We start from the raw sequence: 23604 nt of genomic DNA on the forward strand, positions 1-23604 counted from the left end.
TTTCTGTCAGATTATTGTATATTTTTTAGGCTGAACCTTGATTTCTGAATTGTTAATTTCAAGCATTTATCAATTTTCACTTTTGCCTCACTTCTAGGAACCTTCAACTTTGCCTTATGCATTTTGTTATCCAGTTATGGAAACTGTATTAATATATTCCTATCATCCACTTACGGAAATACAAACTGAGCTTGGTAATATATTGTGGACCACATAGTTCTTTCCCAGAATTTCCTAATATCGTGCTACATGGGTAGCAAGAAGAGCCTCTCAGAGTAAGAAGACATTCACAAAGAAGGATGTTTCATGGTGATGTGTTCTTTCCACTTGTATCGGATTCATCAGTCGCACTGAGCACATGCTGCACAGTCAGCCTGTGTATGTGAAGTAGTAGCTAGGTGTGAAAACTTGATATACTCACAACATGTAAGACATTTTGCAAGTGCCTTCACCAACTGTCTTCTCCATAAAAGAAGTTGCACTGTTGAGTGCCTGCCGAACCCACCGCTCCTGCTCTGCATGATGCAAGTTTTCATAATTCTGAACAAGGTTTTCCTCGTAGAACTGTGGCAGTTCTACATAAAATATCATCTTAGGCAGGAAATGCCTGATGTAGGGACAGAAGGGCCTTGCAGTATCTTTTGAGGATTAGCAAATGCCACCAAAGAGAACACAAGCTGCAAATCACCACGGGCTGGAAGGCAATGTCACTTTGATTGTGCTCTTTCCTACTCTTCCCAGCTTGCTGTTTGTCACACGGGAAACGTGTTCTAGGCTAGATGGATCTTTGATCTTACCTGGCATGCCCTCGTGCTTACTCTTTGCTCTCAGAATTGGTTATGCACACAATCCTCTACCTTCCCTACTTAATTTTTATACACAAACTCCAATTCAGTTAGCTATTAGGACCTTGTTCAAAACAGTCTCATGCTTGTGTTTGAGGTCTAGTGCTGTTTGCACGTGCTTCACTGCACCTCATGCATGAAATCAAGTACTTCCTTATTCTCCTGATGATTCCTGTGTTGCTTCCAACACTAACCATTAAATTCTGATTAAATATCACTCTGCAAAGTATATGGGGGATGCTTTAAGTAGTTAAAATGCCTGGGAACTGCAAGATACTACTTCAAGCTGTCATATCTGGGACACAGGAACTATGATATTTAACATAGAATGAGAAAAACCCAGCAGGACTTCAGGAGCACTTTACTGCAACTGCAAGAAACCAAACTACAAAAGCTTGTTTGCTGGGCTCTACTGACAATCCTTTAGGTAATGTGTGTTTCTGATCAATGATGCCCATTGGGAAAAGCTACCTTTTATAATCACAAGACTCACACTCTGCGTGCCGTTCTGTATCTCACCACACAGCTATTTGAACAGATCTAAGTCCCAGTTACATTCCTGTACAATCAACGCCTCGCATCTTCAGATCAGGCTCCTGCTCCACCTAGTCCACTGAGACTGTTCCTTAGTGACCTGTTCCTAAGAAAACTTTCAGATGAGTTTTAAATACTTACTCTTCTTGATATGCCAGCCACATCTGAATACATTAGTTCTCTCCAAACCTTCCTTAAAACCCTCTTTTCCAGAACTCTCACGCCTGAAATAAGCAAGATGATTTAAACAGAGCAACTGTTCTCAGCTTCTTGGTGCTTGCTGCTTCTGCTTTAGGCTTGAGGAGTACTCCAGTGGCTCATCCATTTTTCCTACCTACAATACTCCAGTAGAGGAAACTGCTCTCTACAAACCTCACGTTGGTTAAGTGCTTAGGTCCTCACGGCTACATCTCTAGTACCATAAGCACCTTGACAGCAGACTGTGTGCTGATGCTGACAGTCCATAAAAAGCATCCTGATCTACTTGTACATAAGTATCAATCATCCGTCTTAGATTTTTTTTTTTTCTGAATTTATACTTTAGATGAGTAACCCTTCAGATTTTTGTATTTAAGTTAATTAGGGGAGTTTTTTCCTCAAATTCCATTCAAATTAAAGGTGCATGTAACTGACATAGTGCTGCCTGTTCCTTATGATTTTTACTTTAAATGACAAGTTTTGATTGACAGGAATAAGACACCAGCAAAAGGAAAAGCATCACCAACCGATATATCCTTACTATCTACTTAATAAATTTCATGACTATATTGAGATCACTCTACAGTTCTACAGCATAAACTGTCTATCAGAATCTTAATTACATTTCCTAAGAGCTAGCAAAATTATTCTGAAAAGTTTCTCTCTTTACATATTCATAATCTTCTGAACTTAATAGCAGTAACACATTACTATACTTATTATTGCAATCCTGAGTTATCAGAATGACCAGTAGATCAGCCACTTTGACACTGGAAACATAAAATGAGAATCATATTATAAAAAATACTGCTTCTGTGATATAGCAACAGCATGAAGAATCCTGATGTCCAGTTGGCAGATAACTCAGATTTTTAATGAGTTAACTAGGAAAAATAAAGTACAATAGCTAATATACTCACTCTCTCTATCTTAAATGCATTATTAGTAGAGTATTTATTTACTTGATGTATATTAAAGCTATTTAACACAGTAAAACCAGTTTTAGTTTCTGGGCTGAACTTTTCATTCCTGGTCATTATAAAACATTTTTGCTAAATTCATAAAGAAAATACCTATTTCTGCCTATTAGCTTCCTCGAATATGATGTGTATCAGCACTAAGCACTGGTGCCTTCATCTCAGTGGTGTGCAAGTACGTGGTCAATGAGCTCAGGAACACGAACCATGTGAGGGTGACTAATTCAAAAACAAACAAGAGAAGCCTTGTGTGCCCAGACCAGCTGCTGCTGCCTGGATTGTTTTAGTCGAACTCTGAAGACAATCAGATGGGGAAGGAACCTGAGGAAGTTCTGTACAGGTATCATTTCCCTAGGGTATGAGACTCAGGGTTAACCTGAGATCAGTGCAGAAGATACCATTCCCACATCGCAGCATTACTTATGCAGCACAAGTTCACGTTATGTCTTGCACAGCTGACCAAATCTGAAGAGGTACAGTAAAAGAGATAGACACTTGAATGAAAGAAGACAAAAAGACCAAGAATACGAGGAAATGGGATGATGGCTACTGTCCAAAAATGGATCATTTTCCCAAAGCAAGGTGTGGATGGTCACACCTTTGATTTGTTGAAGATTGGGAAAAGCCAGAACATGGTTACTGCATGTCCCCTAGACTTGACCTCTTTCTAGAAGCAGGCAAATCCCACATAAAAAAAGAAACATGTTTATGGAGCTTTGAGCAGATGGGAAAACAACTGGAATAGCCAACTCATCTCTTAATTTCTCAGATGGCAAATTTTGGAATTGTGCTGTTTTGTACTCCTGAATTTACCTCTGAATTTCTTTATGGCTTTGAGGATAAGGGACCACAGGTATCCTTTTAAGGATAACAGACCGCAGCTGTTCTAGTGAATAAAGATCAAAGAAACGTGGTCACACACTGCAAACACCTGTACCTTACCCGGGTTGAGTGCCAAAATTAAGTTTTATTTAAGGGTGGTACATGTGAGAGTGTTCACCTTGCTTTTCCACAGTGAGACACCCACCCAGGTCCACCTGTGAGGATGCAAAGAGACTTTCACTGCTCAAGGATCCTGCTGGATTTGCGTTACTTCCATGATGTCCTTACGAATAAGGATTACATTTGATTTTTTCATGGATATACATATTATTTTTTGACTGTTGCTCATCTATGATATTTCACCTCTTTACACCAAGTGAAAATGTTTTACCTGATATTCGCAATGTGTCTTATTGGTTTGTTTTCTGAAAAAAAAAAAAAAAACACAACACATATCTGTTTGCATGGCACGGCTCTTTCAGAAGGTAGTATTCAAACCCTGGGTGCATTTGTCAGAACAGTGGCTGTGTTCTTCATTTGTCAGTCTGTTCTATCTTCATTGTTATTCCAGCAGCAGAAATTAATCTGTGCAGAGGAATACGGATCAAGGGAACAACAAACAAACAGACTGTTTGTAGTAGCTCTGAGGCTTCCATTATGGACACCCACGCTTACTCTAACCCAACAGATCTGCAAACATACAAAGCATTTTTACTCCGCACAGTATCACCAAAACTTCTGTCAGCAAAATACATTTTGACAATGTTCTTTTTAACTTGTAAATACGTTTTGGCAGAGACAAAGGAAAGTTATAGTTAGAAACATCCCCATATTCTGAGCTGGCCATGCTGCATGCATGTTTAGAGATTTCTGAGACCTCTTCAAGGCTTGCAAGGTATAGTGCTAAGCAATGTAAGATACCAGCAGTTACACCAAAGTGAGCTAAAACATGGATAAAAAAGCAAGAGGCCACTGCCATTAACTTAACTCCCCCTACACGTTCACTTTTATCTTTAAACTAAGAGAATTCTTTCTTTTTCAAAATACTCCCAAATGAAAATATTTAAATTATTTTATTGCTCTTTGTTAGACCATTTGATTTTCTACCATATCTGCTTTTGCTCTCTTCCATGTCAGAAATCATGACAGACTAAAGCATTCCAATAACTAATTAAGTAACATGCCTTCTCTAGAACTAATTGCTTTAATTTTTCATGGCTTTGTCCAGAAGAACATGCTGAGCAAGCCATAGTGAATCCAAATTTGACTAGCTGTGTTTAACTGGAAAATGAAAATTGTGTCAAATAATTTTCTATACTCCTTAAGATGAACTAGTCATGTTTCTTCTATGCAGTTTTATATACTGTTTCAGGTTATATAGTCACCTATGTTCATTAGATATCAAATAATGAGTTCTGAAAATGGTGCATCAGCTGTCTACAGACATCCCATCCAAACAGTTAACTTAAGTCCTAGGCAAATCCTTTTGACATCTTGCTATTAACATCATCTTATTCTTAAACAAGAACATTTGAAAGCTTTTTCCACCTTTTCATCCTTTAATTATTTTGCTCGCCATTTGAGGAAGATGAATAGGCACATCTCAAAAATAGCAATATAGGTGACACTGCAGTGGAAAAGAAGGAAAAACATAGTTTTTGCAAGTTGCAATTCTCGTATCTGGTAGTATCTAATGTTGGAGTTATTAGCATCTGTTTACACTCTTTTGAAGACCTTCCATCCCCTTCCCAGGGTCTGTAAAATTTCACCTCCTTAGAGACAATGTTCTGTCATATGTGAAGCCATGAACCATATTTCTAACTAATACCTCCAAGAAACTAGATGCCTACTGCTCATTTCTTGATATTTATGTCTACAACCAGCACATGCTAGACAGATTTTGAACACAAATAAAAATTTCTTCAGCCATGTAGCCACTCTTCTCTCAGTTAGGGCACTGGTGTTTTCCAGCATAAGAGCACTCACACAAGAATAAAAACACACAAAATATAGAAAACAGCACGTTCCTAACACCTTAGAAGTAATATTATTTAAAACCACAACTGTATACAAAAGCAATGTTTTACCCACTGTAGAAAAAAAAAGGTCCAAAAATCACATTTGCTTGTAACTACCATTGTTCTAAAGATTTATTATTCTTATTATTTTTCTCAGTAAAACAAAAGGCAAGGAAAACATCTTTTTGACCAGTTCATAGCTGTTATATATGACAAATCTATGAGTGGACTAATAACAGCATGTATATTTTACAAGTTACTTTTAAAATATTCCAAACTGTGTCTGCTATAAACTGTAGCAGGTCTGATATAGCAGAGGAGATCTCAAGTGTGTAGTCTGGTGCTTAACTGCCTTATTTAATCCAAGAAACTCCAAGGGATTATTCAGAGCATTTAAGGAAAGAATCTAATTTTCTCTATTGAAGAAAGTAAAGATTTTAACTTTAGGTATTTAACTTAGTCCCTTGTACTGGACTGTGAGAATTCCATTACTTGCATGAAGTTGTAATACCCAATTAACTGGAAAAAAATCTTCAAGAAGACTGGATGAATGATCATGAAATCTCACCTGTATTTTGTGCAGGTAGAGTTTTGATGTGAAGGATCTGGTGGATTAAGTGTAACTCTTGGCGAGACCTGAGCTGATAGCAAAAATCCCGAAGCTAGGATAATGAGTGCTACAGCAGTACCTAAAAATACAGATAAAGAACAATGTGATACTCCTCTCCAGAGAACATGAAATAATTCTCTATTGAACCGAGCTATGCTCGGGAAAGCAAGGCACCCCATTATTATGCATACAGCATTTGCAATTATGCTGAGCAGTTGTGATGAGAATCTAAGAAAAATACCCTTTGCTACATCCCCATCTTGAAACGGGTTAGATATTAAAGTCAAGTACATTCAGTTTAATGTCCAGATATTAAATTAACAGGTCAATACTATTTTGTGGCATGTGGAATTGAAGACTGCATGAATGAACTGATATATTCTTCTCCAGTGTTGAAAATAATGCTGTAAAGGTAAAATTTAATAGCAACGTTTAAATCATCACACTTCCTCCCACTACCAGACTCGCAGGCTTTCCTGTAAAATAGAAAATAGCATCAGCTGTTTCATCAACTCTTCCTGCCTTTGTGAAATGAGAGAAATTTGACTTTTCATACAAATGCCACCAAAATGTGCAACTGCAATTTCTGAATTTCTTGTTTCAAACAGCACACATAACAAATCTGCGAGAGAAGAGCCCCCTCCTTAGGGGGGGGCTCCTGACTCCAGCAAATTCCTTGTGCATGGACAGGATTCATACTTTGTAAAACAGGTCATTACTAGAGCATTACATAGTTTTTCTACCTGATTTGTCACACACACACAATATGCTGTATCGTTTTAATGAAATTAATATAATTTATCACTATGAGTATTGCAGCTAACCCAAACTTGGACATCTTGAAACATTTACATCTACATTTGCTACAGGATGAGGCATCTAATTCTATCCCCTATATCTATTTGTATACTTGCTACTTATGTGGCATATTTTGGGAGGTCCCACAGACCGTGTATATCCTGATGTACAGACAAACAACACTAAAAATATGAAACTAGCTATAACTTCATTTGTAAGTTAGTTTCTGATTATTTAATGACGTTTCCCTTACCACACAAAAATAGACTCACGTACGTCCCAGTTGGAAGGCTGCACACATTTAGAAATGTGCAATGACATAGCTTAATGGTTAAGGGCAAATGAAGAATGCTTTATTTAATTAAAAATACTCCTCAGCAACCCTTTGCTCTGTATGTTAGAAATTCTCAGAAATGCATCTCTACAAATCTTTAAAAATGCCACTGCATTAAAAATATAGCATATCACTCTTGCCACTCTTTAAGAAATTATTCATTCTTGTACATGTTTTTTACTTGTTGGTTTTTACTGTTTTGGCAGTTTTGGGGCTGGGTCAGGGATGATGCTCTTAAAGGGAAAAACATAAGTTTCCTAGCAGGCAAACCCATCAAGTGTATGATTATTTTTTTCTGAGGAATAAATAATATCTTAAGCACCAAGATACCATGAATGTGTCTGTGCAGCAGCCATGGCTAATAGGCATGAATATGCATGAACTGAAGATTATTGGACCACACATTTACCTAGACAGAGACAACTAAGATCTTAAACTCAGTTACAAACTACTTGTGAGAAAGCACCTATCCACCATAATATGTAATTTCAATTTATTTTAAATTGGGTTTTGTACTGCTATGACTGCTAGGCATGCTGACAATCCTAGCTTTCTGGGCAGGAATGATATTGCCTGCATGATATTGTACTAGATCTACTGTACTTTCTGTATTTACTGTACTTTCAAAATGCCATAAACCAGATCGCAACATATATTTAGACGGGACCTATAATCTTATTTATATTCATTCTAAATATGCCTTGTCTGTCTTTCAAGTTAAACAAACACACTAGCACGCAGTTACAGTCCCTCTGCAAATGTTTTATTTCTTCGGAAAAGTACAGAGTATATAAAACTGGTAAATGAAGCTTATTATATGTTGTCATTCTGTGGAAAGTTTGTCTAAGATTAACAAAAACATACAATTACAGTATGCCATTAACTAAGATGAAAAAAAAGGTAAATAAATAAATAAACTACCCAAAGGTAGTTTAGATCCTCTCTGCTACAAACAGAGATAAAAATTGACAAATGCCCAACTAGCACCATGCTTTCAAATTGCCAGTTGCTGAAGGAGTAAAAGGAAAACACAAATAAAATGGGTACTGCAGTTGTGCCAAACTCTCCACATTTCCCAATGAACAACTCTGAAGAAAGAAAAAGAGGAAAAGAAAGATGAAGAACTGTTTCCAGGATAAACTTGTAGCAGCCGGCAAAGGTAGTAGTTTTGCCCTTGTTTTATATAATGGGAAATTGGAGCATATACAGCTTGTCCAAAGACCAGAAAAATAGCCGGTGTAATAACTCCATGTGAAGGTCAATTTCCTTAGAAACACAGACCAAAATAGGGCATTAAAATATAAGTTTATCACATGAGAAAACTCACTATTGAAAACAAATCCATCAGCAGATTCAGTAATTATCATTTTAGCCCTTTTGCTGAGTAAAGCACATCATACTCACCACAACCTAAGTCTGTGTCAACCCTTGCATAAAAAAAAAGCCCTCTAAATAGCACAGAGAGATGACATGATTTCATTATTGTTATTATTCATGTCTTATTTTCCTAAAGCAGGGACCATAGGATGAAGAGCACTGTAAGAACACAGCATGGATCAAGAGATGCTGCAGAGTGACAGTGGGCCACTGACCACAGAACAAGGAACATGGATGTTATTAATAATTACTTTGTGTCCAGATATCATAAACAAATGACCTTTAACTGCATTATTCTCCTTTGTTCGTTCTGTGCCTTATTTCTATCTTCTCATCTGTTCCATGACTCATGCTTTACAAGACACATTAGCATCTACATTTCAAGCTTATAACCTTTGAATATGTCAATGAGAGTCAGAAAGCAAGGAGTTCTGAGATTCTATGGAAAGTCTGTGTGGAAATGAAACCTATATGATGGTTCCAGATAAGCAATGAACCCCTGAGGGGCTGGCCACACATATGAGGTATGAGGGCCTAATGTGTAAATACTGCATTCCAACAGAGTATAAACGAGAGGCAGCACCCACAAAACAAGTCTAGGGAGAATGTCATGAGGCTTGCACTCCCCAGAAAGACATGAAAACACACATGTACCACAGGGAAAAGGTGTTGAGTACAGGGAATGGTACAGGAGTCTGTATAGGACTACTCTCCTGTTGTGACCACATTTCTGAACTCAGATCACAAGTTCAGGAACCTAAAAACACTTTTGGATTCTCAACTCCAAATCAAGATGGTATCAAATACAGGTACAAAATAACTTAAAAACACCAAAGTGACTCCAAAGTGCATCTTTTAATTCACCAATTTGGGCAACTGTTTGAACCACAGACAACACTGCAGCCAGCGTTGGGCCTACACAAATGCATTCCACCGCTGTGAGCGCAGACTGGCTGCTGTCCCTAGGGGTCTGCAGATGGGCAGCGGCCTGGCAGGTGGTCCCCCCTCTGCCATGTGACATCAATGGCAAGCTGATGAGCTTTTCAGATGTTCAGCCAGGGCCAGGGACGTGCTTCAGCCAGAACGGGCACTTAGAAGGGCATGGGCCAGGTAAGCAACAGGATGCTGCTGAGTGCAGGCAAGACTGCTAGCTCTGCCCTTCCAGCTCCTAACAGGTGGCTGCATCACCGAGTTACAGTGTTTGAATATTTGGACAAAATGCAGAAATTCAGAATTCTGTGATTTTGTCCCTCATGCAAGAGACCAATTACAGTCACATGAATGCAGGTAATGCACTGACTGTATTGCATTTGAACTAACTGCAAAGAACTGCTTTACTTTTTAAAAAATACTTTGATGGTTGTGTGATATGCTTTCTCCAGTAGTTCTTAATAAAATGTTCTGAATTCACATTAATGAGCCAGAAATTGCATATCGCAGATGTACATGAGATCTAAAAACTAACCAGCTGTGAAGTTCCAAGCATTTGATTCCTTACACCAAAACAAACAAAAAAGTATAAAAAGCTAAGTAAAGGCATTATCAAACATAGCTTGAAAAAGAAACTGCACATGAAAAAATAAGATGCTAAACCTCTATTTTTATAACTAGCTCTTAGCAGTGGTACTGTATTACTGTTCTTGAAAACCTACAGGATTTCAGCAAGGAGACAGGGGTCAACATCATTAGTTTGAAGAGGATTACTTTGATAAAATTAGCACTTGAAACTTTATCTTCATTTTATTCGTGTTACCATGAGGCCTATCCAATTCACTCACGAAGCACTCACCTGTTAAGCTGCCAAGCGTGAGTTTCCGGCGACCCATCCTTTCAACAAGCCAGACTCCCACGAGAGTGAAAATGAAGTTTATAAAGGCTGTGAGGGCGGCCAGCCAGATCGCCAGCCTGTCGTCTTGAACTCCCGACATCTGCAAAATGGTAGCACTGTAGTACCTGTAAGACAGACACCGCTGATTTGAACTTGGCTCATATTGTACTTCCTGACTGTAAATCAAAACAAATAACAAATATCAAGTGTGACCTCCTGCATATGTAGCCCCACACTGACACCCAATTACTCTGGGAAATCAGACATCACCAAGGCACAACTTGTGCTCGACTGAAGTTTTGGCTGAAGGACATCAAGAGGCGAATTGCCATTGCCTTGGCTGTTTGTATTTCCAATGGTCAGTCACGTTCTGCTAGAAATGGGGTTTGCATTTTTAATTTAAATAAATCCACACAGCCACTGCTTTGTGCTCTATTTTCTTTCTGCCAAAACGTGGGATTTCAGCACTCAGTGTACTGTCTAGGGAAAGACAGCTCAAAAATTGAATATGTTTTCACTCTCATTAAAGGTCACACAGAACTAATCTATGGCATCCAACACGTTGCAAGCAATCCTCCCAGACTCCCGGTTTTAGGTTTTGCAGCTTAAATGCCCTGCCGCCAGCTTGCCTGACACTCTCCACTGCATTACTTCTGTCTAGCCAGAACATGATCGTTTTGAAATGCGTTAGCACCACATTGCAGGAATGTGAATCTGCACCAAACAGGAGAGTTTGACAGAAGTTTCTGTTTAATTTTAAAATGAATCCACCATTCCACACAAACGGGAACTCATAAATAACTCAAATGAACAAAATGAAAAGAAAATATAAAAAAAAGGAAGCCTTCTATTGTTTTTCACAGAGATCAGATGAATACAGATATTGTGCCTGTGTTCTCAGGGAGAGCTCAATAAACCTTCAGGAAAACACGCAAATAGCTTTGTTCGTGTTGCATAAGCACTTTCCATCTTGTTCTGTTAATTTGTGCCGTCTGCAATACTGAATATTCAATCCCTCACATACCTAACAGCCCATTGGTTTCACGCAGTAATAACCATCAGAAATGTCAAAGCTTGGGTTTCTTTTTTTCCCTTGCTCAAAATGCAGCTTGCTTTAAATGCCACCCCATTGTCTTAAAGCCCAGATGTGTTGCCCTTGGAAATTTTAGCATAAAAAACATGGGGACCACTAAGCATAAAACATTTTTATTTCAGACCAGTGATGGACGATGATGGACATGATGGACATGCCCATGATGTACAACAGGTTCAGCTGACTGCTTGTGAAAGCACCTGAGTCAGTTGAGATACTACCAGTCATAAATTATGACACCGATGGCTGGATGTTACTAACTGCCCTGTATGCTGGGACAAGGTCTTTAGCTCCTCTTGGTTCCCTTCCTCAGCTCCTCTTCCTCACCAATGCTGTCATTTGAGGCTATACAAGCAACTCCTGGGGTGCAGCAGGAGAGGATCCCCAGAGTGAAGCTGCTGGCACTGAGGACTTGGCGTCTCCACGTCCTCATGTTTTAGGCCTGGCTCCGTGGATGACCTGCCTTCTAGTCGCTGGAACATCTCTTCCATGCTCGTTTTGTCTGAAACAAAGAATTGCATCCTCCGGGATCACTGCAGCGGTGTGAATCTTGGGGAGATGGAGATTCACGAAGCATAGACGTGATTGGAATTAAAATGCTAATGTTCATGCGCCCTCGCTTCTTAAGGCTCTCTAAATTAAATTGCTAACTGCTTGTCAAAACTTACATCATACTGCACTACTCCAGTCACCAAAAGCATCCAGGCAGTCTCTGATCTCCTAATACTGCTTTTCTTTTTCTTCTTATAGGTAGAAAAATAACAACAAATGTCAAGACTTGGCCCGCTGACACCTGCTATGAGACTCCTATTTACTTCAACCAGACAAGGCTTCATGCAGCCACTTTTAACTCTACACATCTAAATCTTCTCAAAATCCAGTTCTATACTGTGAAGCCAGAAATTGCCAGTCGTCAGCAGCACTGCATAGTGCGTTGATACTAGATAGTTAAAAAAGCAAAGAGTAAAGAATCACTTGAAAGCGTGTCGGTCTACTTCCAGACCCATACAAACAGGCACCTTCCACATCCAACGCAGCTCTAAGTTGCTTTTTGCACCCGCTGGTTATATATTCTCAGCTAGAAGTTCACCGTTTATCCATAAATAAACAACATATTTCACTTCTGAGGAAAACAAAACAGAGGAATTTATAAACTGAAAATCCAAATGACACGCTAACACAGCTTGGCTGCTGGGCAACACTGGAGATGTTTATTATGGCATAGCAATCCAATTTCCAAAATTTAGAAGAATACTCGCATAGATTATGATAAGCACTAAATACGAACATTTTTAATACCAACCTGTGCAGCCCTAACGGCCTATTAGTGCAGTCTTTTTAATTTCTTCCTGACAGGGAGAAAAACTGTGTGGTAGAAAAAGGTCAGGCTGTGATATTATACAACCACAGTAAATACGGCAGCTCCTATGGGGAATGCAATGTCAGTGACAAAGTTTGGCAGCCCTAATTTATTTTCTAAAATGTAAAGAAAATGACAAAAGCACGTGCATCTCCTTGGAATTTTAAAGCTTTATCTTTATCTTTCAAAACAGATAAACACAATTACAAAACCACACGAAGTAGCTGAGTCAGATAAATATAAAATATTTTAATATGGATCATCCGCAAGGATGTCAAAACTATAATGTTGCTCTATCAAGAACAAAAAAACAACTGAGGCATTTCCACAGCAAAGAATACCCAGACTAATCTTTCTATGACATATTTATACTGAAAATGCGCAGTATAGATTTGAAGCAAATTATCGCCCTCACTTTCCTCCCTCGCCTCCTGTAAAGAGTCAGGATTTTTATAAAGTGACTATGTCTAATGTTTGCAGAAATGGAGAATGCCCCCTTTGAGCAGGTCTTTAGATGATTCGAAACACATCAGGCCCCAGGTCAGCTCATTCAGCAGCAGAGGAGATCATGCCAGGCTTGGGAGCTCTCAATCAAAACCAAAAAAAGCTTGTGGATAAGCTGCCAGGTTGTCTGCATCACAGCTTTGATTGCCCCAATCTTTCAGGAGGGGCTGCTCCAGCCCATCTGTTATACCTGACAAAGTTTCTGTCTAATGATGTCAGCTTTTTTGGACAGAATTTGTCATTCTTCTAGAATTAATGAATAAATCTAAATAACCTAGAAGTACCTTTCAACATCTTAAAAGCATTTATTTTACATTGTTGCTTTTAAGAAAATGAAGATATAATACCCTGGCACTGGTTTGCAAGGGCTTGTTGAATTTTTCTAGCACAATACTTTGGAAATCACTGTCCAACTACTCAAACTACTCGGTCCAAGAAAAACAGTCCCCAGAGATAATGAATCCCTCCATCTTTTTTGCAACTCAGTTGAAATAACACAAAGCGAAATGGCAAGTAGTGCCAGAGCCAAGAAACAAATAATTAAATGTTGAAGGAGTTCCAAAATGGTGGCAATTTCAACAGATGTACACACTCTTTTTCTGCAATTGTGCATGACCTCTCCTTGTGCTCTATCAGGTCGTTTAATGTCACAACTACCGGACTAAGAGAAAGAAAAGTAATCATAACAAAGCCAACCCACATTTACAAAATGGTCTTGCTTCTACACCTTGACATTGTTTCTCTTCTTTCTCTCTTTAGGGAATCCTAAAGCTTATTGCCACCAAGTTTGATGATTTCCAGCACAGGCACTGCACTGGACCAGGCACCAGGCTGCAGCGCTGCATAGACAACACAGTGAGGGCACTGCAGCATCCCCTGCCCCACACAGCTGTGCTGTCACACCCAGGGCTGTCAAAACCTCCTTTTGGCTACAGCCCCAACAAGAGTGACCTGTGCTGCCAAGCAGAAGACAAAGTGCAGTTATTTTTAAAAAATAGCTGTGTTTTATTTACAGCATTCATACAAAGTCTTGCTCCCCAGCTGACTTCTAAGTGGTGAAAGGTTCAGGGGGGAGGTGGCAGGTCCACCATTTCTGGTGTGGACACTTGCAGGCTGGCCGTGTAAGTGCTGCAAGGAGCCATGGAGCAATCTGCCCAGCCAGGTAGCTCATTGCTATGGGACTATGCCAATGCCAATCAGGATGCTTGTCACCATTTGGACAGATACCAACCTGTCAGAAGAACTGAGGGTCTAATGCTAATTCACATTGATTCAAACAACAGTGTTTAACTCAAATTTCAAATGTTCTGACTTATTCTGTGTCTTCTTCCTATTGCAGACCATCACACATCCCTGTAACTACAGCCGTAACGTTCTCCAAGACAGCCTGTTCTGATGCATGCTTTGACTATATACATCTGGACAAAGATTAGGAGAACAGGTAAAGCCATCCATAACATTTCACCTTCAGGTGACAACACATCAAGATGGTTTTACACGTTGCTAACCTGAACTGCAACAGCCCAACAACTGGGATAGCCATCATGTGCCACACAGAATCTCTGCAGCAATAAACACATGGCTGGGGCTGGCTTAGCATCCCACATGCTGCTCGCTGCAGGGGAAGGAGGTGGGGGAAGACCACAGGCTTCCAAATGCAGGTCCTGAATCACTCCACTGACTCAAAGACCTGATGTGACTTTGTCCATGATACACTTTTGTTGAATACTGAAAATGAACTTGAGCAATAGTGCTACTGTTATTAACTGTTTTTAACCCTACAAATGTACCTGCCTTCCTCTTTTGTGTGCAGCTTGAGCCCAATAATCATATCATGTCTGGCATTTCTGAATATTCAGAGGCGTTAAAGAAAGAGCAAGCACAAGCCAAGAAACTCCCATTGGAATTATTGCTACTGGAAAGAGGCCAAGCATATGGAGTAACTGCAGGTTAGTGAAAGATGGGCTGTATGAGCTAGAGAACAACTTCTAGAGCAAAGCAGGCTTATGGAACAGCACACTTGCATTTGCCTCTCCCACTTGTTTAGACCTATGTTATGAAAAAGGGTTAATCTAGAAAGTTTAAGCTTCCATTTTCATCACTAAAAGCCCGCAGGATTACGACAGCTTCACCAATGTGTTAAACTGTGGCAACTCATCTGTGCAGATGAACTTACAGAAACAGCAGGAGAAAGCAAGGGCAGCATATGGGAAATGAGATGTCAAAGTAATGGAAATGAAAACAAGATAGGAAGAAGCTGGTATATCTGGAAGGAGCCAGAGACAGCATATGTTCCCAGCGTGGCAGCTCTCAGGCAGGAGGGATGCTACGGCCCTGCTAAGCACCATGTGAAGCCTGGAGAAGGGAAACAGGCACATTGGCAAGGTGCTGCAGAAACAAACAATATTCCTTGGTTAGACTTGTTTGAAATAAGGACTGCAAAGCAATATGGCAGCATTTATTGATATAATTGGCGTGTTGGATTATGTGATTCTACCTCCCAATTTCACGTCCCATGGCAGTGACAGGGGAGATGCAGCAGTTTCCACTCACATGCAGAGGCTGCACTCAGAGCAATCATGGACACCAGTCTGGAGACCTGGGTAGGTATTCAAACTCTGCTACATTTCCTATCATGTCTGTCTAATCCCTTACCTTGCTTTTTAAACGTCCCTGCTGGAGCAGGGGGTTGGGCCAGATGACCTCCTGAGGTCCCTTCTGGGCTCAACCATGCTGTGATTTTGAAACATTGCTTTGCACAATTAGACACTGGTTTGGTTGGCTCCTTTTTGCATTCCTATAATAAAGCTAGTAGTATTAATATCAACAGCAGCACTGATATTACAAAACACATGAACGCAGACACAGCTTTCAGTGGGAATTGCCTTTGTCAGACAAAATGTTTCAGATGCTGAATTTCTTTTGGCTATGAATAATGAAAATGGAAAGTCACAGAAAGGATAAGATCTAACCTCATCTTTGACATTAGGCATGTAATAAAGCTGATCACAAAGGCTGTAAAAATCCATTTCATCACTTTGATTCATCGCCATTCCCAGGACTACTGTGTTAATCAGTTTACAGCCTTTAGATTCCTTAAAAAGTAATTTCCCTTTGGTCTTTTCTATGCAACAGATCAATGGCTCATTTAGGTTACAGAAACTCAAGTAAGTTGGGAAAAATATTATTTCCTCCTTTGTTTCTTTATCAAAATGAGATATACAACTATCCAATGTTATCAAACACTCCTCTTATAGTCATTAAAACATTTACTTTCTGTAAGCAAGGTGTGGTGTTGGTTTTTTTTAATCATACACTTCAAAAGAACAAAGTGACATGCCTGTAAGAGACCTCTTTGGTCATTGAACCCCTTGAATGTACAGCTAACCACCTCACAATAATAGCTTTTAATGAAATAAAACTGTTCCATCTTCAAATAAATTGACTTTTCCTGTCCCTGATAATCCTAATGAAAAAAGGTTTGAGACATCTCAAATTTTTGGTTGATAAAAACTTCTTCTAACTTACAATTTTTTTCATGGCAAGGTCACACATACATTCATTCATGTGCCAAGATCGTCATAAAAAATGAAGAGATTTTCTTCCTCTGAGATGTTTATTCTCTGATTTTAAAAAGCAATCATAATTTCTCAAACACCTTTCTGCTAGGTTAAGTGAGCTACTTAGTCTCCTTTTGGAAGATGAGTTCTCCAGTCTTCCTGAACTCCCTTTTAGCTCCATATTGCACCATTTTTTACTTTTAATTTTTTTTTTTTAATGAGGATGTCGATAAACATATAGCAAGAAGCACTGTAACATGGTTATAGCAATGCTTCCTAATACCTCTTGGATCAGCTCTCCCAATATAGACATTTAGCAATACCAACATAGCAGTAGGACAGAATGATGACTAAAAGAGCAAGCCTCTCCTCTCCATTTCCAACTGGTGATATCCAGATTTCTACAAAAATTCTCTTAGACCTGAAGATTTATAACCTTGTACTCTGCTATTAAACTGAATCTACTTTCAAGAATTTAACTACTGAGAGGTGATACTCTGGTTTTCTGCTCCTCCCATTTGATATTCCCATCTTCCTCCTGTTGAGACCTTCCACCAGTGTTTTTTTGTCACTGAACTCCTACTCATTATCAGTGTATTCCTAATTCAACAACCATAATATTAGTATATCAAATAGTTCAGATCATGGCACAAAACCACAAGGAAAAGCCATTTAATTCTTAAAGCATCAAAACATCACCTCTTAAGTTGAAAAGGGAATACCGAAAAACCTCGACAACCCCTTGGCAGCCCATATGGTGGGCTATACAGTGACAGATGGGGGTGAATTTGCCCACCCACATCAGTTCTGTCAGGTCTTGTATGATTCCCTCACAGTCTCTGCTCTCCTCTGATCCAACCTGATTGTAAACTTTTTACTCATCCTCTTAGTTGATTTTTAAAATTATGCTGAAAACCTCTTGCATGAAATGACACGACTTGATTGCTTCCCTCTTTAGCATGTACACTGTCTTCCTTCAATTCCTGTTTTGAAAAAGTACCTCACGACCCACACTTGTGCTGTACTGCAGGCTGGCAGCACCCAAAATAACAGGATTAACTTATCTCGAGGTTCTGCTCTGCACAATGCAGTTTCAGTTGCTGGTACCTCCTGCAAGACACTGCTGTCCTCTAAATAATAAAAGTTACCATGTCTCATAACTATCAGTAAATCTAGTTTCATCTTCTGCATTTGAAAATCACAGAGAATATGAAAAATGATATTTACACAAGAAAATATTGCAAGTTTGAATACATATTGTTTGACACACAATTATATACCTACGTTTACAAACTTTGTGGCTAATTTATTCTCAACCACAACACATCCTCCCATGATGAATCAATCACTTCAGCAGGGCAGCAGAGGACATCTTGTCATATCTATTGTTGTCTTCCAAAAGTTGCCTAACAATCATTTCAATCAATTATGACACTTTTGCTGTTTTGTGCACGTCGCTGGCATCTCTTGTGGCAGAGATGAGACGTGCGTGTATGACAATGAAGAAACAAAAAGTCTTTTATAATCAATGCACTGGGTGTCGGTGCATTGATTGTAGAAGTGCTTGACCACACCTTGTGGAGAGAGTGGTCAAGCATTGGAAGAGGCTGCCATGGGAAGTGGTGGAGTCCCCATCCCTGGAGGTATGTAAGAGATATGTGGACGTGGAAGTAAGGGACATGGTTTAGTGATGGGACTTGGTAGGTCAGGTTGATGGCTGGACTTGGTGATCCTGAAGATCTCTCCCAACCGAAATGACTCCACGATTCTATGTCAGTAAGACCCTTCCAGCTCTTTAGCCCCAAAGGCAACTGGACTTAAGCTATGATACAGGACTGCTGGAAACACATGGGCATCCTTTACTGTCAGTATTAAAAGCCAAAATATCTATGAATCAGATCCTGAAATCATACTTAAGTCCTCCAGTTCATAGCAGATTCTTCTGATTTACAGGCTGCCAAAGACTTAAAGAGCGCTTGAAGGAAAAGGCTGCTGTATTTTCCAAAAGTCTGTACTTGATTTTCAAAAACAGTGCCTGGGAGGCAAGCTGGGGGAGTGCCATTGTATACTTACGTATTGTAATTACATCTTTGAATTCCCTGTTTAGCAGTAATAGTGCACTGTGTTACGAATGCTTTCAGCATAGAGTGAAATGACATAGTGACTGTCTTATTAAAAAAAAAAAAAAAAAAAAAAGTTAATTTTGATGATAAAAATCCTTAAAATTTGGTCCTGTTTGATAGAAAACTCTTTACATCATCCATTAGGTTCTCTGATTCACCACATGCTATGCACAGGCAAGGCACACAAAGGTTTTAAGGATTACCATTTAATTATGTTAAAAAAACACTGGATTTTTTATTTTTTATTTTTTTAGTGTGTAAAGAGACTAAAGTATATAGCTATTAAGCAAAGTGAAAGTACCAGTGTTTGACAGGGATTAAAAATGCCTTCAGAGGCTTAAGATCACCAGGATACACAAAGGAGCATTCACTTTCCTAATTTAATGGGATTCTGTCACACAGCTATTGGGTCATTTTAAAATACTGTTGCAGTATCTGCTGTGAGATTGGGGAAAACCCATTTCCATTTTTATGCTTATTCACCCTGCTGCACCAGGTGCATCTCTGCACACAGCCACACTTTTTAAACTCAGTTATCACCCCCTTTTATGTGGGTCTTGCACAGACGTCACCATGAGAAACTACAGGGAGGGAAATTGTTTTCTTCTTCATAACAGAAAAATGGTAAGATACAAGGATTTCAGACTACTATTTAAAAGGAAAAAAAATAAAATACCGACCCTCAACCTAAGTCTGTAATTGACAGAGTGCTCTGTAAATTTGAGGACAGAAGCCTGCAGTCAAACCCATTAAAGAAATGGGTTGAATTTAACGACAGAGTTAAACCGAAGTTTCCAGCTCAGGCAGTGCTGGAAATTAAATGAAAGCACCAGGAGCAACAAAGTCTTGACCTTCCTCCTCTTCCCAAAATACAGATGTAGTTTCCAGAATAGAATGAATAGGCTGCTCTCTGTAATACCTATAGCTTAGCACTGCAATGAAGAGCAAAATGTCAACATTGTCATCTTGTCTTTGGTACTTTCACTCAATGTATAAGTGCCTAACTTCAACAGAACCCTTATGAAGGGGAATCACCACCATCATCCCTATTTCATAAATGTAGACCACCAAGGCTTTTGGGAAGAGGAGAAAGACAGATGAGGATTTGCAGTCATCCCCCAGTGCTACCTGGACCAGAATAATGACACTCCAGAGTCTCACTGCAGATAAGTGCTCTCTGCAAATTAATAAGTATAAGAGCAGGGAATGAAAATCCCCCAGGTATTTCACAAAAACTACCTCATTCAATTACTCATTTATTCTGATAACTTCAATTTAATTTAAATTATGTTTAATATTGTAGGATATTCTAATGCTGGAAAGCACTAGTGCCTGCCATAAGGTGTCTGGGATCCAGAAAAACAAATCAGTCCTCATTAAAATCAATAGACTTGCTAAATGTACAGAGCATTAACAATATTAAAAAAAAATGGGAAGGGAAGGGAAGGGAAGGTAAAAAGGAAAACACAGAAGGAAAACAGTATATTAATAAATGCATCACAAAGTGTTAAAAAATACATAATTTTAATGTTCCTTATAGAATCTGACCTTTCAGTCATTTTTCAGTTAAGAAAAAAGAGGATTAGCATGGCAAAGTGCTACTCCACGTTCACAGTGCTTCTTTTCAGATAGTACATCTTCAAAATGCTGCAGCTCTAATGCTTTCTTTCACCTCCTAGCAGAGTCAGATTCCCTATGCGTACTCTGTGGAGCTTCATCTAGGGTGGCTCTAGTTACCTCAGCTGGTGGAGCCTCCTGTGGAAACCATTTTACACTACATTAGATAGCACTGACATAACTGCCATAAGTTACCTCCCTGGTAGATAGAAGCTGGAGTATCTGAACTTTATTTCCTTTTTTTTTTTTTTTTTTTTTTTTAATTACAACAATGTATTTACAATCATAACTTCAATATATACACAGACGAACTGCAAAACAATGTCAGCTTAAAAATAGCCCTTTCCTTGGCTGAGATGCATGACATCAGCCCCAATATTCCCCTCCATGACAAACTCATTAATATACATTCATGGGTCTTCTTGTAGAAGGACACAAGCACATTGCTGCTTGGGAGAATGCAGCTGATGCAGAGTGATTAGGTAGAGCTAGGAGCTCACAAATGATGAATCTACCATTTTCTGCCAATTACTCACAGAACACAGTACTGCACACTCTGTAGATGTTGCTGCACCCACACAGCGAAGGCGGGTGGTATGTACTTATAAGCTGGAGAATACACATTAAATAAATGAATCTTCCAGCCACAAAACGGCTATTTCGCCATTAATTCAGCCTTTTATGGTGTAATGAAATATGATGCAATCTTTACAGATGGGATCACATTATTTCACATTACCCTCTGGTTCAGGCCCATTTACTCTGTGACTGATTCCTGCTTTCTGCCCACGTATCCTGCTGCCACCAGGCTCAGGCCAGCTCCTGCCACTTCTCCCACCTCCCAGAAGCTCTGTCAGGATCCTGCTCTCTTACCATCCTTCCATCCCATTCCTTGCACAGTTGATTATTTCTGCCATCTCATTTCTGAGTGCTTCATCTTGCACATGTGTTTTAAAACATTATGAATCTAAAAATTCACAGTTTTAAGTATTCATACAGCACCAGAAACGAGGTATCTTTGTACATCTCCCAAATCTGTAAATGTCTTCATTAAAAACCTCAATCCTCCACATGTGGAACTCCATTTCCATATTGAAATCACACAAATGATCAAAATAATTTGTCTATGGCATAAAAAAATAGTTAGTATTCCAGTGACACTACAAGTATTAGTTCATATGTGAAATCTTATTAATATTCTATCCTTTTGAATTTTAATTAAAAGCTGTTGCATTAATAATGTTTATCTTGCACAGCTTAACATTTTTAGAACTCAGCCCACGAGAATGATTGCAATGAATTCTTACTAAGAATCAAAAAATTGGTCTAAAATAATCAATGGGTCATTGCAATATCTTCCAATCAGCAAGAAAAACTCCAGATGGCCATAATAAAGCCTTTGTGGATAACAAGCTGTTTATTTATTTATTGTAAGAACCTGACTGACCATCTAACACAGATCTCCTGAGAAATTTTAAATCTAAGTCTTGTCTGTTTTGTAGAAATCAGTCACTTAGTGCTGTATTAAGCCTCCTTTCTTTCTGAGGTCGCTGACCTTGATACCAGCATCAATTTTAAAACTGATGAAGCCAGCAAGTGCTCTTCAGCTTCCTTCCTCCTCGCCCTAACATAACAACTATCAGGGACAGGTGGCCAGAGACGATGCTGCTCTTGAGCACAGAACAGCTAGACAGCTCCAAAACCATGGCAAGTCTAACTTAACTACCGTAGAGGCTTTGGGTTTCTTTGGATCAGGAAGAAAAGAAAAAAGGAACTCCCAAGCATCCAGCATTGCTATATTGCTACGGAGGAGCTCTTAAAGCCACCGTGGTCACCCTAACACACACCCCCAGTGATGTTGGAATAAAAGGCAGAAACCTACTTTGAGAACTTTACAGTAAATGCACACTTTTCTTCTCGTTCTGAATTAGTCTATTACAGCACCACTCAATAAAACTTAAAAAAAATTATTGGCACCAATCCCACAGCCATTCAGGGAAAACTCCACGCTGAGCAATGAGGAGTAACAGCATGCATATGTGCGTATGAGAGCACCAGAGCTGCACTCACTACTGGGCACACTGCCCTTACTAGTAACAATTTTGAGCATATGTCCTATGTAAGAAAAAAATAAATTCTGGGAAATAACTGGCACAAAAGTCTTCCCTGGGCTCAAACACACAGATGCACCCATATTATCAACACTCATTCCAGGACTGTTTAAAAAACAAACCAGAAAGAGTAACTCTGCTGTGACACCATCTCAGCTCACTGCTTGTGGTGGCAGATCAGGTCCTTTTCTGGAAGACAGGTTATGGCAAAAATATCCAAAGCCAACAACCTCTGCTGACCATTCTACATCTGCACCCAGGAATTTATATGTTTGGAGGTTTCTAGCACCAAATACCATGAAACTGCAACTGTTCAACACCTTTAACATTCATGCCACTCGTGGTGCTTTAATTGAGATTTCTAAATCCAGTCTCAGGTTTTAATATTCATACAATCAAATATTACATCTGTAATATATTTCAGACATACGCTGCACATAGTCTAGATCTCAACAGACTTGTATTTTCTCCTTCCTTAGAAAACAAAATTAATTGCACAGCAAACTTAAATGTGTGCAGTGTGAATATTAATTTGGCAGTGTCTGCTTCCATCTCAGTCTTTTCTGTTGTCTTTCATCCCATCTGTTCCAGCAGAGAAAGGAAAAATCATGGCAGACCCCAGGAAAATTCCTTAGAGTGACATCATCAATATACAGACTTTTTTTCCTTTCATGTTCAGGATGGATAATACCACTGAAATAACATTAACAATTGAAATAACATTAACACAGCACATAAATGACAATCAGAAAACCAAAGGTTTTGATTTCTGATGTCTGAATGATTAATCTACCTGCATGCATCCTCCAGCTGCTGCTTTTAAAATTTCTTCTTCAAGAGCTAGGTCCATACAACCCCGTTTTTTACCTCTCACTTACTACAAAGCAGTCTGTGA

The 23604-nt window shown here is 39.1% G+C and overlaps 1 protein-coding gene across 2 annotated transcripts in view; it reads right to left on the reverse strand.

Moving 5' to 3' along the window:
• Positions 1-23604, reverse strand: part of SLC2A13 (solute carrier family 2 member 13) — a 156002-nt gene that overhangs the window by 34753 nt on the left and 97645 nt on the right. For both annotated transcript variants that reach the window (XM_082774947.1, XM_082774946.1), the window contains exons 5-6: positions 10303-10466; positions 5963-6083 (exon numbers count right to left, since the gene is read on the reverse strand). In XM_082774947.1, coding sequence (XP_082631073.1) covers positions 5963-6083; positions 10303-10466 — 285 coding nt within the window. The remainder of the gene's footprint in view (positions 1-5962; positions 6084-10302; positions 10467-23604) is intronic.

The sequence above is a fragment of the Aythya marila genome (genome assembly GCF_965140915.1).
Source record: "Aythya marila genome assembly, chromosome: 1".
Lineage (NCBI taxonomy): Eukaryota > Metazoa > Chordata > Aves > Anseriformes > Anatidae > Aythya > Aythya marila.